Source organism: Psammomys obesus, unplaced genomic scaffold (assembly GCF_907164565.1).
Source record: "Psammomys obesus unplaced genomic scaffold, mPsaObe1.curated_primary_1811, whole genome shotgun sequence".
Lineage (NCBI taxonomy): Eukaryota > Metazoa > Chordata > Mammalia > Rodentia > Muridae > Psammomys > Psammomys obesus.
The window spans coordinates 81-11,654 of NW_026588023.1; the positions used below are offsets into that span (position 1 = coordinate 81).

Genomic DNA, 11,574 nt, shown 5'->3' on the forward strand with positions numbered 1-11,574 from the left:
GGAATCTGGAGTCCAAACTCAGTCATATCAGGCACATCCACAACTGAAATTTGAACCAAAATATTGGAATATTCAGAGATATTCTTGGGAATATGGTGTGACCTTGAAACATAGCACAAACAGCAAATTCTTGAATACATTTCCTAACATTTGTAACACTGTGTAAGGTCAGTCCCTTTGCTTCTTGAGAGTTCCCAGTCCCTTTGTTTCCAGACTGTTTTGACTTTTGCTTCACACAAAAGAAAGTTCATCACAGGTAGGAAGTAATTAAACTCTCTTGCACCTTAAGCTATAACTGAAGAACAACATTTTAGACCACGGAGCATAATTTTTCGGACTGGTTGAATTCTGTCTCCCTGAGATTGAAAACCTGGAAGCCTCAAGAAAACGTACTGCTTCTTTGTTCTTAACTATGATTATTTTATCTTAATCATCAAGTTATTTTATCCAAGGACAATGCTGTAATGTATACTGGATTACACATGATATTACAGTACAGTATATGACATTACAGCAGCATACCATAATAGGTTGGTGATAAACAAGAAATTTTTTGTTTTCTCATGGTTTAATATTTTTGCTTGGAACTTTCCTTCATTTTTCTTATTCACTGTTTTATAACCTATCTAATTATTCATGCTTTTAATTTTGCAAAGCAGAAATTGTGTTTTCCCAGAACTTCTAAATGTTTCTCCTCCTGATACAGGCTCACAACGATGGATGCAGCAGTCCCGAATAAACTGTTGGATCTTGCTGTGCAGAGTCTGCTAAGCAATGAGTCTGCAACAATCCAAGCTCTGGAGGACATTCCAAGAGAGCTTTTTGTTCCATTGTTCATTGCTGCCTTTAAGGGTGGGCATAGGAGTATATTGAGTGCAATGGTTAAAGTTTGGCCCTTTTACTGTCTCCATATTGGGTCACTAAGTATTCAGGAGGCTCACCATGAAATCCTGAAAGTCATTATTGAGAATCTTCCAGTATGTCCTGCACAGAACTCCTCTCCTAGGTAAGGTTGTATAGTAGAGACATGATAAGATTCAGGAGGTTATGCCATGGCCTACTACTCTTTCCAGAAGTAGTAACACTGAATGCTGAAGATTTATGTGAGAGCCTGTTGGCCCAACACATTGTGTTGTGAAATCTATGTTATTGGGGAGGTACTGTTGATGGGTTTATGTAACAGATGTTATTACTTAAAAGAAAAACAGGAGCTTTAAGACTGGAGACAATTTAGAGTATAAAAGGATGGGGAAAATTTCAATTTTCACAGGAAAGAATTATTGTAAGTTATTATAAGGCATGCCAGCTGTGGCTAAAAAGATTTGCTCTATTTTATTTTAAATTTGCATTTATTATATTTAATTTTTTCACTTTTATATATTCTCATTTATTTTTTATTAGTTAAATTTTATTAACTTTGTATTCCAGCTGTATATTGCTCCCTCATTCCCTCCCAATCCAAACCTCCCTCCCTCATCTCCTCCCTACCTTTCAAAGTCCACTGATAAGGGAGAACCTCCTCCCCTTTCATCTGACCCTGTTTTATCAGGTATCATCAAGACTGGCTGTAAAGTCCACCTCTGCGGCCTAGCAGGGCTGCTTCTCCCATGGGGGCTGTGGAGGTCAAAGAGCCCATTATTAAGTTCATGTGAGAAATAGTCCCTGTTCCGCTTATTAGGGTACACACTTGGAGACTGAACATCCAAAGTCTATATCTGAGCAGAGGTTCTAGGTTATACCCATACATGGTCCTTGGTTGGAAAAACAGTCTCATATAAAACCCTTGAGCCCAGATATATTTGGTCCCTGTGGAGTTCCTATCCTCTCCAGGTCATAATAACTCCACCTTCTTTCATATGATCCCCTGCAACTGCTGAAGGTTTGGTTATGAGTCTTAGCATCTGCTTTGATACACTGCTAGGGAGAGTCTTTCAGAGGCCTTCTGTGGTAGGCTCCTGTCCTGTTAATTGTTTTCTCCTACATCTACTACCCATCCCATTTGTCTTTCTAAGTGAGGATAGATCATCTTTCCCTGGGTCCTCTCTCTTGTTTATCTTCTTTAGGTGTATAGATTTCTTTATGTTTATTATATCTTATAGGTCTATGTAAGTGAGTATACACTATGTGTATCTTTCTCCTTCTGGGAATCTCACTCATGTTTTTTTTTCACAATTTAATTATTATTTATCCTAATTGAAGACCCCTCCTTCAACAACTCCCAGTCCCACTTTCCCTCCCTCCCTCTTCCCCCTATGGAATATTGGCAGGTCAATCTTCATGCTGGAGCCAGAGTAAGGGGAGCAGGAGCTGCCTCTGTCATGAACTCAGTTGCCTGCTCTTTGATCCCATGTACCTGACAATGCAGCCTTACCAGGCCACAGAGAAAGAGGATCCGGCAGTACTGCTGAGACTGGATTTGTTCTTATATGTCATCATTGATCCTACTGGGTTTAATTATCATTTGCTATTTCTCATATATTTTCTCTGTTCTTTTCCCTACCGGAGACCTAAATTGAGGATCCTAGATTTGAGACAAGTCACCTATTCTAGGATCACATACCCTGAAATCAGCTCCAAATCACCTTTCTGTTTTTATTCTTGTGCTTATTCTGACAACTCTATCACTAAAATAGAAGGACATCTTCGTTTAGGAAATTCAGGGATTGACTCTCAGTCACTGAGGCCTGTGGAATTACTAGTGGAACTTTTCCTCGATGGCTCCTTTGTGCAAAAGGAATTTTTGGATTTGCTTATGAGTAAAGCTGAGGAGAGTTCAGGGTCTTTGCATGTGTTCTGTCGAGATTTACGTGTTGATAAATTGCATAACTACAAATGGTCCCTGAAATTTTCTGATCTCAAGTGTGTTGAACAGTTTTCTGTTGATAAGGGCTTGCTGCGTGATAGCAACAGTATCCTGTCTCGGATGGCCCACCTACAAAGCCTTAGTCTGTTTAAAGTCTCTTTTTGATCTCTGAGTGGGAATGTCTTCAAAAATGTCCTCAGTCACTTGCATCGAATGGAAAACCTCAAGGAACTCAACTTGGCTTCATTCTACCTTAAAAATCACCTGGACAAAGTGCTCAGGTAATAGTTTGCAGTAGGTCCCTGGCTTTTCTCAGTAGCTTATTGGGACAGGAGTGAAAAACTTCTTGGGTATTCCTAACCTCCTCACAAGTTTTTATGCTTTCCATTTCATCACTTCTGGGAATTTGAAACTGAAGAAAGACAGGAGTACACAAAATAAGCAGCCAGAAATATACAGATACTATAGTAAATGCAGAAATACAAGGGTGAAAAGCTTCTAGTCCTGCAGATATCAGGAGGAGGAGAACTGAGATAGGGGAAAATATTTTTGCTATAGCACTGAAGCACCTGATTATAGATGTCCATAGCTCATAATGGCAGATAATTTTGATAATCTATACTCTCCAAGATACAGACCATGATAGTAGAGGTTGTTATTTGGGGACTGTCCAAAGGGAATTCTCAGTTGCCTGATCTTTGTTATTCCTCTCCACTAAGAAGTTGAACTAAGTGCTTCTCTGCCATTCGATATTCCTCTGCAGAGAATTCTCTCTTTAGCTCTGTTCCCCATTTTTTAAGTGGATTACTTGGTTTGTTGCTTTTCAGCTTGTTTAGTTCTTTATATATATTGGATATGAGTCCTCTGTCAGATAGAGGGTTGGTGATGATTCTTTCCCAATCCGTAGGCAGTCGCTTTGTTTTGATGACAGTATCCTTTGCTTTACAGAAGCTTTTCAATTTCATGAGGTCCCATTTATTGATTGTTGCTCTTAGAGCCTGTGCTGTTGGTGTTCTGTTCAGGAAGTTTTCTCCTGTACCAATGAGTTCTAGGGTATTCCCCACTTTTTTTTCTAGATGATTTAATGTGTCTGGTTTTATGTTGAGGTCTTTGATCCACTTGGACTTCAGTTTTGTGCAGGGTGATAAGTATGGATCTATTTTCATTTTTCTACATGTAGATATCCAGTTGGACCAGCACCATTTGTTAAAGATGCTATCTTTTTTCCATTGTATGGTTTTGGCATCTTTGTCAAAAATCAGGTGTCCGTAAGTGTGTGGGTTTATTTCTGGGTCTTCTGTTCAATTCCATTGATCCACCATTCTGTTTCTATGCCAGTACCATGCAGTTTTTAATCAACCTCATTAGCCATTAGGGAAATGCAAATCAAAACAACCCTGAGATTTCACCTTACACCCATCAGAATGGCCAAGATGAAAATCTCAAGGGACAACACATGCTGGAGAGGTTGTGCAGAAAGGGGAACCCTTCTCCACTGCTGGTGGGAATGTAAACTGGTACAACCACTCTGGAAATCAATCTGGCGCTTTCTCAGACAACTAGGAATAGCGCTTCCTCAAGATCCAGCCATACCACTCCTAGGCATATACCCAAAAGAGGCGCAAGTACACAACAAGGACATTTGTTCAACCATGTTTGTAGCAGCTTTATTTGTAATAGCCAGAAGCTGGAAACAACCCAGATGCCCCTCAACTGAAGAATGGATGCAGAAACTGTGGTATATCTATACAATGGAGTATTACTCAGCAATGAAAAATAAGGAAATCATGAAATTTGCAGGTAAATGGTGGGACCTGGAAAGGATCATCCTGAGTGAGTTGACCCAGAAGCAAAAAGACACTCACGGTATATACTCACTCATATAAACATACAATATAGAATAAACCCACTGAAAGCTGTACATCTAAACAAACTAAGCAAAAGAGAGGACCCTAACTAAAATGTTCAATCCCCATCCTGAAAGGCAAAGAGGATGTACATCAGAAGAAAACGAAAATAGGAAACAACCTCGGAACCTGCTACAGAGGGCCTCTGAAAGCCAGAAGAAAACAGGAAACAACCTTGAAACCTGCCACAGAGGGCCTCTGAAAGCTTCTGCAGTATAGACTGTCAAAGCAGATGCTGAGCCTGATGGCCAACTGATGGGCAGAGTGAATGGAATTTTATGTAAGAAGTGGGAAATAGTAAGAGCTGGAGGGAACGGGAGCTCCACAAGCAGAGCAACAGAACAAGATAATTTGAACACAGGGAACTTCCCAGAGACTCATACTCCAACCAAGGACTATTTGTGGAGATGAACTGGAACCCCTGCACAGGTGTAGCCCATGGCAGTTCAGTGTCCAAGTGGGTTACATAGTAATGGGAAGAGGGACTGCCTCTGACATAATCTGATTGGCCTGCTCATTGATCACTTCCCCCTGAGGGGGGAGCAGCCTTACCAGGCCACAGTAGAGGACAATGCAGCCACTTTTGATGAGAACTGATAGACTAAGATCAGAAAGGAGAGGAGGACCTCCCCTATCAGTGGACTTGGGGAGTGGCATGCATGCAGAAAGGGGAGGGAGGGTCGATTGGCAGGGGAGGAGGGAGGGGCTTATTGTGGGATACAAAATCAATAAAGTGTAATTAATAAAAAAAAATAAAAGATTAGAAAAAAAAGAAGTTGAACTAAAATCTACAGTGATAATATTAAAAGTGTTAATTGGGTTAATGTTTTTCTCTTAATATTTCTTAGAATCATCTATTCTAACATATTGTACACATTCTTAAGAAGAAAATACATTGTATTTCAGTATTGAAAACGAAACTGTCAGCTGGGTGTGGTGGGATGCACTTTTAATCTCAGCACTCAGGTGGCAAAGGCAGGTAGATTCTGTGAGTTTAAGGCTAGCCTGGTCTACATAGTTCCAGGACAGCCTGAGCTATATAGTAATATTCTCTCTCAAAAACAGTAGGAAAAAGAAAACAAAACTAACTTTCTCAGAATCACAAAACTATTAAGTGAATTAAAGCACACACTGACACATTGATACTCAAGTAACATACATATGAAAAGTAGTTTCATCTAGACATAAAGGTAGAGTTTTCCTCATTCAGTTTTCATTCTTCAGAAGTTTTTGTTTTTGTTTTTCATCCCTACAGGTTCATACCACCTGGCTTGGATTTCTTGTATCTGCCATTTTGTAATCTCTCATCCAGAGACTACCAATTTCTGTCTCAGCGTCCTCAAGCCACCCGCCTAAAGCTCTTGAATCTTAGTAACACCACAATGTATTGGAATGATTTGGAGCCCATTTGCACTCTTCTGGTAAATCTCTCTGGTACTCTTCAGATAATAGAGCTAAATAATTGCTTTATAAGTGATTCTTCAATCTCTGTTCTAATCACTGTCTTAATTAGATGCACCGAACTCCGAGTCCTGGGCTTTGCTTCTAACCCCATCACAATGCCTATCCTTATGAATATCATGAATAATTTAATACCTTTGATGGAGCTAAAATATGTAATTTTCCTATCCCTGTACATTGCTTTGATGATTGGCATTTTCAGTGCAGTGTAGACAGAAGGAAGCTTGCCATTGTAAAACTACAACTGAAGACGATGTTAGAGATTGCGCAGATCAATGACATGAAATGGATCATTTACAATGAGTAAATTTCACAGTCCAACACAATTTGTACCAGATATGTACCATTTTAGTAATAATTGTTATTTCCTGTGTCCATAGACTCAATCTATATGGTCCTTATGTTGTAGAAAATTACACTTAGGCAGGGTAGGTATGTAACTGGTTCCTAAAGAGAATAACGTAGGGAAAACTGGGAGACTTCAAGAGTTCCTATGTATCTCTTTTCTACTATTGGTCTGTTTGTTTTTGCTGAGTACAGTGGTGTGTATTTAATATCGGACAGTCATATCCTGCTATAGTATGTCTCTGCTTATACTGTTTGGTTTGCTCTTGTATATATCGACACAGATCAAGACAATGACAGACTGACTTTATATTTATGGATAAGTTGCTTATAATACATGTATACACAAAATACATATTATGTATGTGTATTTATACATAATATTTAGGTATTATATTTAATGTATAATTATATATTGCACATATGTATATAATATATATTAGTAATATTATGTACATTATAAATAATTTGTTATATATCTATATATGAATATAAATTTTGTTTTTTCCTCAATAGCTGTGCCTCGTTTCGCATGATACATAGTAGCCACATTTGAGTACTGAGTCCAACTTCTTTTATACTCTAAAATACAACATAATAATGAGTCTGCATATCACAGACTTACCTAGAAATAGTGTATGTAAAGTCAATAATTAAAAATATTCACAGGGTAAGGAAATATCTCGGTCCTCCAGTTGCTTACCACACTAGCACACCTGTGCTCAGATCACTAGGATTTGTGTAAAATGCTGAGCACCAAAGTGCACCCTTGTAACTTGAGTGCTGAAAAGGTAGAGGAAGAAAGATCCCTGGGGTAACATGGCCAGACATTCTAGCAAACAAAATACCAGGTGTTGACTTCTGGCTCCCACATGTACACACATACAAGGTCATGCATCTTCTCCCTCACACACACACATAAAAATATCTTGTACTGTAAATTTCTTGAAGCAGCATACAGCATTGGAAAGTCAGGGTGAACTTGTAAAATTAGTGCTTGTTCCTTTCACACAATGAAATGCCAAAACAACTGTATTTCAATGAGTGAGGAACTAAAAGAATAAAAAGGAAGTAATAATTTCACATACTGTTTTCCTGTTGAAATAAATTAGTAATAACACTGGCATATATGTTTATATTTTCTCTGTTTTTGAGGTCATACTTGGATCCAGTCTGACCACAGATAAAAATAACTGAATTTTGTTTTTAGTATTGATACGGGCAAATATATCAAACTATATTTTACACCTATAATGCAATCAGAAAACTGTCAAGGTAGTTAACATTTTCTTTTTTTTTAATTTATTCTTGGATACAAGAGTGTGTATTTCCAAGTCAGTAGGAAATTGCATGTTAAAACTATGATGTAATTCATTTGTCATATTTCCTCTATGATATAACATTTCAAATTTGTTCATATTTCTGTCAGGCTTGTATCCTGGTATAATGCACAACATTTCCAAGATCTATTAAGATGCGAGTGTGATGAGCAATTTTTCATTGTTGCCAATAAAATGTATTATGTTTTGGCACATCAATTTAAATAAAATGTTATCAAGAATTGTGTTTACCTGTTTCTTTGCTCTTCTTTATGTTTTTGACTTTTACCTACGTGGCATTTACTATATATTCTGTGAAGAAGATTGGAACTTGTGCTCTCAGAAGTACAGCTCTCAGTGTGTTACCAGTACCAAGATAGTGGGGAAGATGCAATTCTAACAACATTGACATATTTCCACTCTTTCCTCCCTCCTTTCTTGCCACCATGTTTCTCTAGGAGACACTGCACCTGGAGGTGAAAACTATACCCCACAATGAAGAGAGAATTTGGAGGTCATTATTGTTGTAGTATCAGTGTGAATGATGTTCTTGGAAATTCCTTATACAAGAAGGTGCTCTTGATACTTCGTTTTCAATAGTGTTGAAATGTAACTCCTGTGAATTTTCTAGGCTGCTTCTCCACTGCTGTTATAACACACTGTCCAAAAGCAACAGAGGGAAGAGGAGGGATATTTGGCTTACTGTTCCAGTCTCAGCCCGTCATGTGAGGGAGATAGGAACTTGAACAGGAGCAGAGGGAGGAAAGATGGAGGAAAGCTATGTACTGGGTTTCTGTGGCTTGCTCAGCTACCTGTCTTCTCCAGGTCAGGACCAGTTTCCCAGGAGGCACTGACCACAGTGGTCAGGGCTCTCCTTCATCAATCATTAATCAAGAGAATGTCCTCACATACTTGCCCCACAAGCCAATCTGATGGAGAAGACTCTTCATCTATGGTTCACTTTTCCTCCATCACTCTATTTGGTGTCAAGTGGACAAAAAAGTAACAGTAAAGATGACCCCTGTCAACACACAAACAAAAGTTTTAAAATATGACCTATCTTTGTTTATTCCCAATATCTCCTGTTACTAACCCAATAGAAAACAAGAGTAGGCCATTTGAAATAATATGTTCTTTAATTTTTTCAGTACATTAATAATACAAGTTCTCTAAGAATTCAGTCTCAACTGATTTCCAAAAAAATTAAAAATAAGTGTATATTTCCATAATGGAACCTGTTATTTTTGGAGACATTTCAAGTATACATCAATATTAAGATTTATTTTAAAATATATAAATGATATATAAATATATACTGTTCTATTCAAAGCATTTTAATATTTTGTCACATTACATATTCTTTTTTAAAATTTTTTTATTAATTACACTTTATTCATTTTGTATCCCCCCATAAGCCCCTCCCTCCTCCCCTCCCGATCACACCCTCCCTCCCCTTTCTGCATGCATGCCACTCCCAAAGTCCACTGATAGGGGAGGTTCTCCTGTTCTTTCTGATCTTAGTCTATCACTTCTCATCAAAAGTGGCTGCATTGTCCTCTACTGTGGCCTGGTAGGGCTGCTCTCCCCTTAGGGGGAGGTGATCAATGAGCAAGCCAATCAGATTATGTCAGAGGCAGTCCCTCTTCCCATTACTATATAACCCACTTGGACACTGAACTGCCATGGGCTACACCTGTGCAGGGGATCCATGTCATCTCCACGAATAGTCCTTGGTTTGAGTATGATTCTCAGGGAAGTTCCCTGTGTTCAAATTATCTTGTTCTGTTTCTCTCATTGTGGAGTTCCTGTCCCCTCCAGCTCTTACTATTTCCCACTTCTTACATAGAATTCCATTCATTCTGCCCATCAGTTGGCCATCAGACTCAGCATCTGCTTTGACAGTCTATACTGCAGAAGCTTTCAGAGGCACTCTGTGGCAGGTTTCAAGGTTGTTTCCTGTTTTCTTCTGGCTTTCAGAGGCCCTCTCTAGCAGGTTCCCAGGTTGTTTCCTATTTTCTTTTTCTTCTGATGTCCATCCTCTTTGCCTTTCAGGATGGGGATTGAACATTTTAGTTAGGGTCCTCTCTTTTGCTTAGTTTGTTGAGATGTACAGATTTTACTGGGTTTATTCTATATTGTATGTTTATATGAGTGAGTATTTACCATGCGTGTCTTTTTGCTTCTGGGACAACTCACTCAGGATGATCCTTTCCAGGTCCCACCATTTACCTGCAAATTTCATGATTTCCTTATTTTTCCTTGCTGAGTAATACTCCATTTTATAGATTTACCACAGTTTCTGCATCCATTCTTCAGCTGAGGGGCATCTGGGTTGTTTCCAGCTTCTGGCTATTACAAATAAAGCTGCTACAAACATGGTTGAGCAAATGTCCTTTTTGTGTACTTGCGCCTCTTTTGGGTATATGCCTAGGAGTGGTATGGCTGGATCTTGAGGAAGCGCTATTCCTAGTTGTCTGAGAAAGCGCCAGATTGATTTCCAGAGTGGTTGTACCAGTTTACATCCCCACCAGCAGTGGAGAAGGGTTCCCCTTTCTCCACAACCTCTCCAGCATGTGTTGTCCCTTGAGTTTTTCATCTTGGCCATTCTGATGGGTGTAAGGTGAAATCTCAGGGTTGTTTTGATTTGCATTTCCCTAATGGCTGATGAGGTTGAGCATTTCTTTAAGTGCTTCTCTGTCATTCGATATTCCTCTACAGAGAATTCTCTCTTTAGCTCTGTTCCCCATTTTTTAAGTGGATTACTTGGTTTATTGCTTTTCAGCTTTTTACGTTCTTTATATATATTGGATATGAGTCCTCTGTCAGGTAAAGGGTTGGTGATGATTCTTTCCAAATCTGTAGGCAGTTGCTTTGTTTTGATGACGGTGACTTTGCTTTACAGAAGCTTTTCAATTTCATGAGGTCCCATTTTTTGATTGTTGCTGTTAGAGCCTGTGCTGTTGGTGTTCTGTTCAGGAAGTTTTCTCCTGTACCAGTGAGTTCTAGGGTATTCCCCACTTTTTTTTCTAGATGATTTAATGTGTCTGGTTTTATGTTGAGGTCTTTGATCCACTTGGACTTCAGTTTTGTGCAGGGTGATAAGTATGGATCTATTTTCATTTTTCTACATGTAAACATCCAGTTGGAACAGCACCATTTGTTGAAGATGCTATCTTTTTTCCATTGTATGGTTTTGGCATCTTTGTCACAAAACAGGTTTCCATGAGTGTGTGGGTTTATTTTTGGGTCTTCTGTTTTGAAATTTTTATTTAATATTTGTACCTGGATTAAATGTGTTTGGAACCAATGCATACCCCATTCTGTTCCTTCCCATTCTTCTCTCATAGCAGTCATTGTGTGCCTGAATCTCCAGGGCTGACAGATAAATGCACTTGCTAGGTAGTCCAGCAAAAGTGGACAGCTACAGATTCAGGATGAGGTCCTGTCTCAGAAAATACAGTAAAGAAGTGATTAAAAAAGACATACCAGTGACAGCTTCTAGCCTCCACACAGGAGGTATACACATGCATACACACAATCTTTTTTTAAATGTAGTCCCCTTATATTTGCCATGGGTTCTCTACCCTAGTTGCTAGCTGTAGGTAGTTGCCTAGCTACAAACTCAGCTGCAGCATTTTAAAAATAGATTCCTGCAGGTCTTGGTGGCTTTCACTTGTAAACCCAGTACACAGTGGGCAGAGGCAGGCACATCTATGTGAGTTCAAGTTTTCCATGATTC

General features: G+C 38.9%; 1 protein-coding gene across 1 annotated transcript; it reads left to right on the forward strand.

The window, feature by feature from the left end:
* The first annotated feature begins 716 nt into the window (after window positions 1-716).
* LOC129674211 (melanoma antigen preferentially expressed in tumors-like) lies at window positions 717-6,478 on the forward strand. The gene is given in 4 exon segments (XM_055604084.1): window positions 717-1,006; window positions 2,506-3,084; window positions 5,966-6,330; window positions 6,333-6,478. Coding segments are annotated over 4 exon segments (1,380 nt in total).
* The last annotated feature ends 5,096 nt before the right edge of the window (window positions 6,479-11,574 follow it).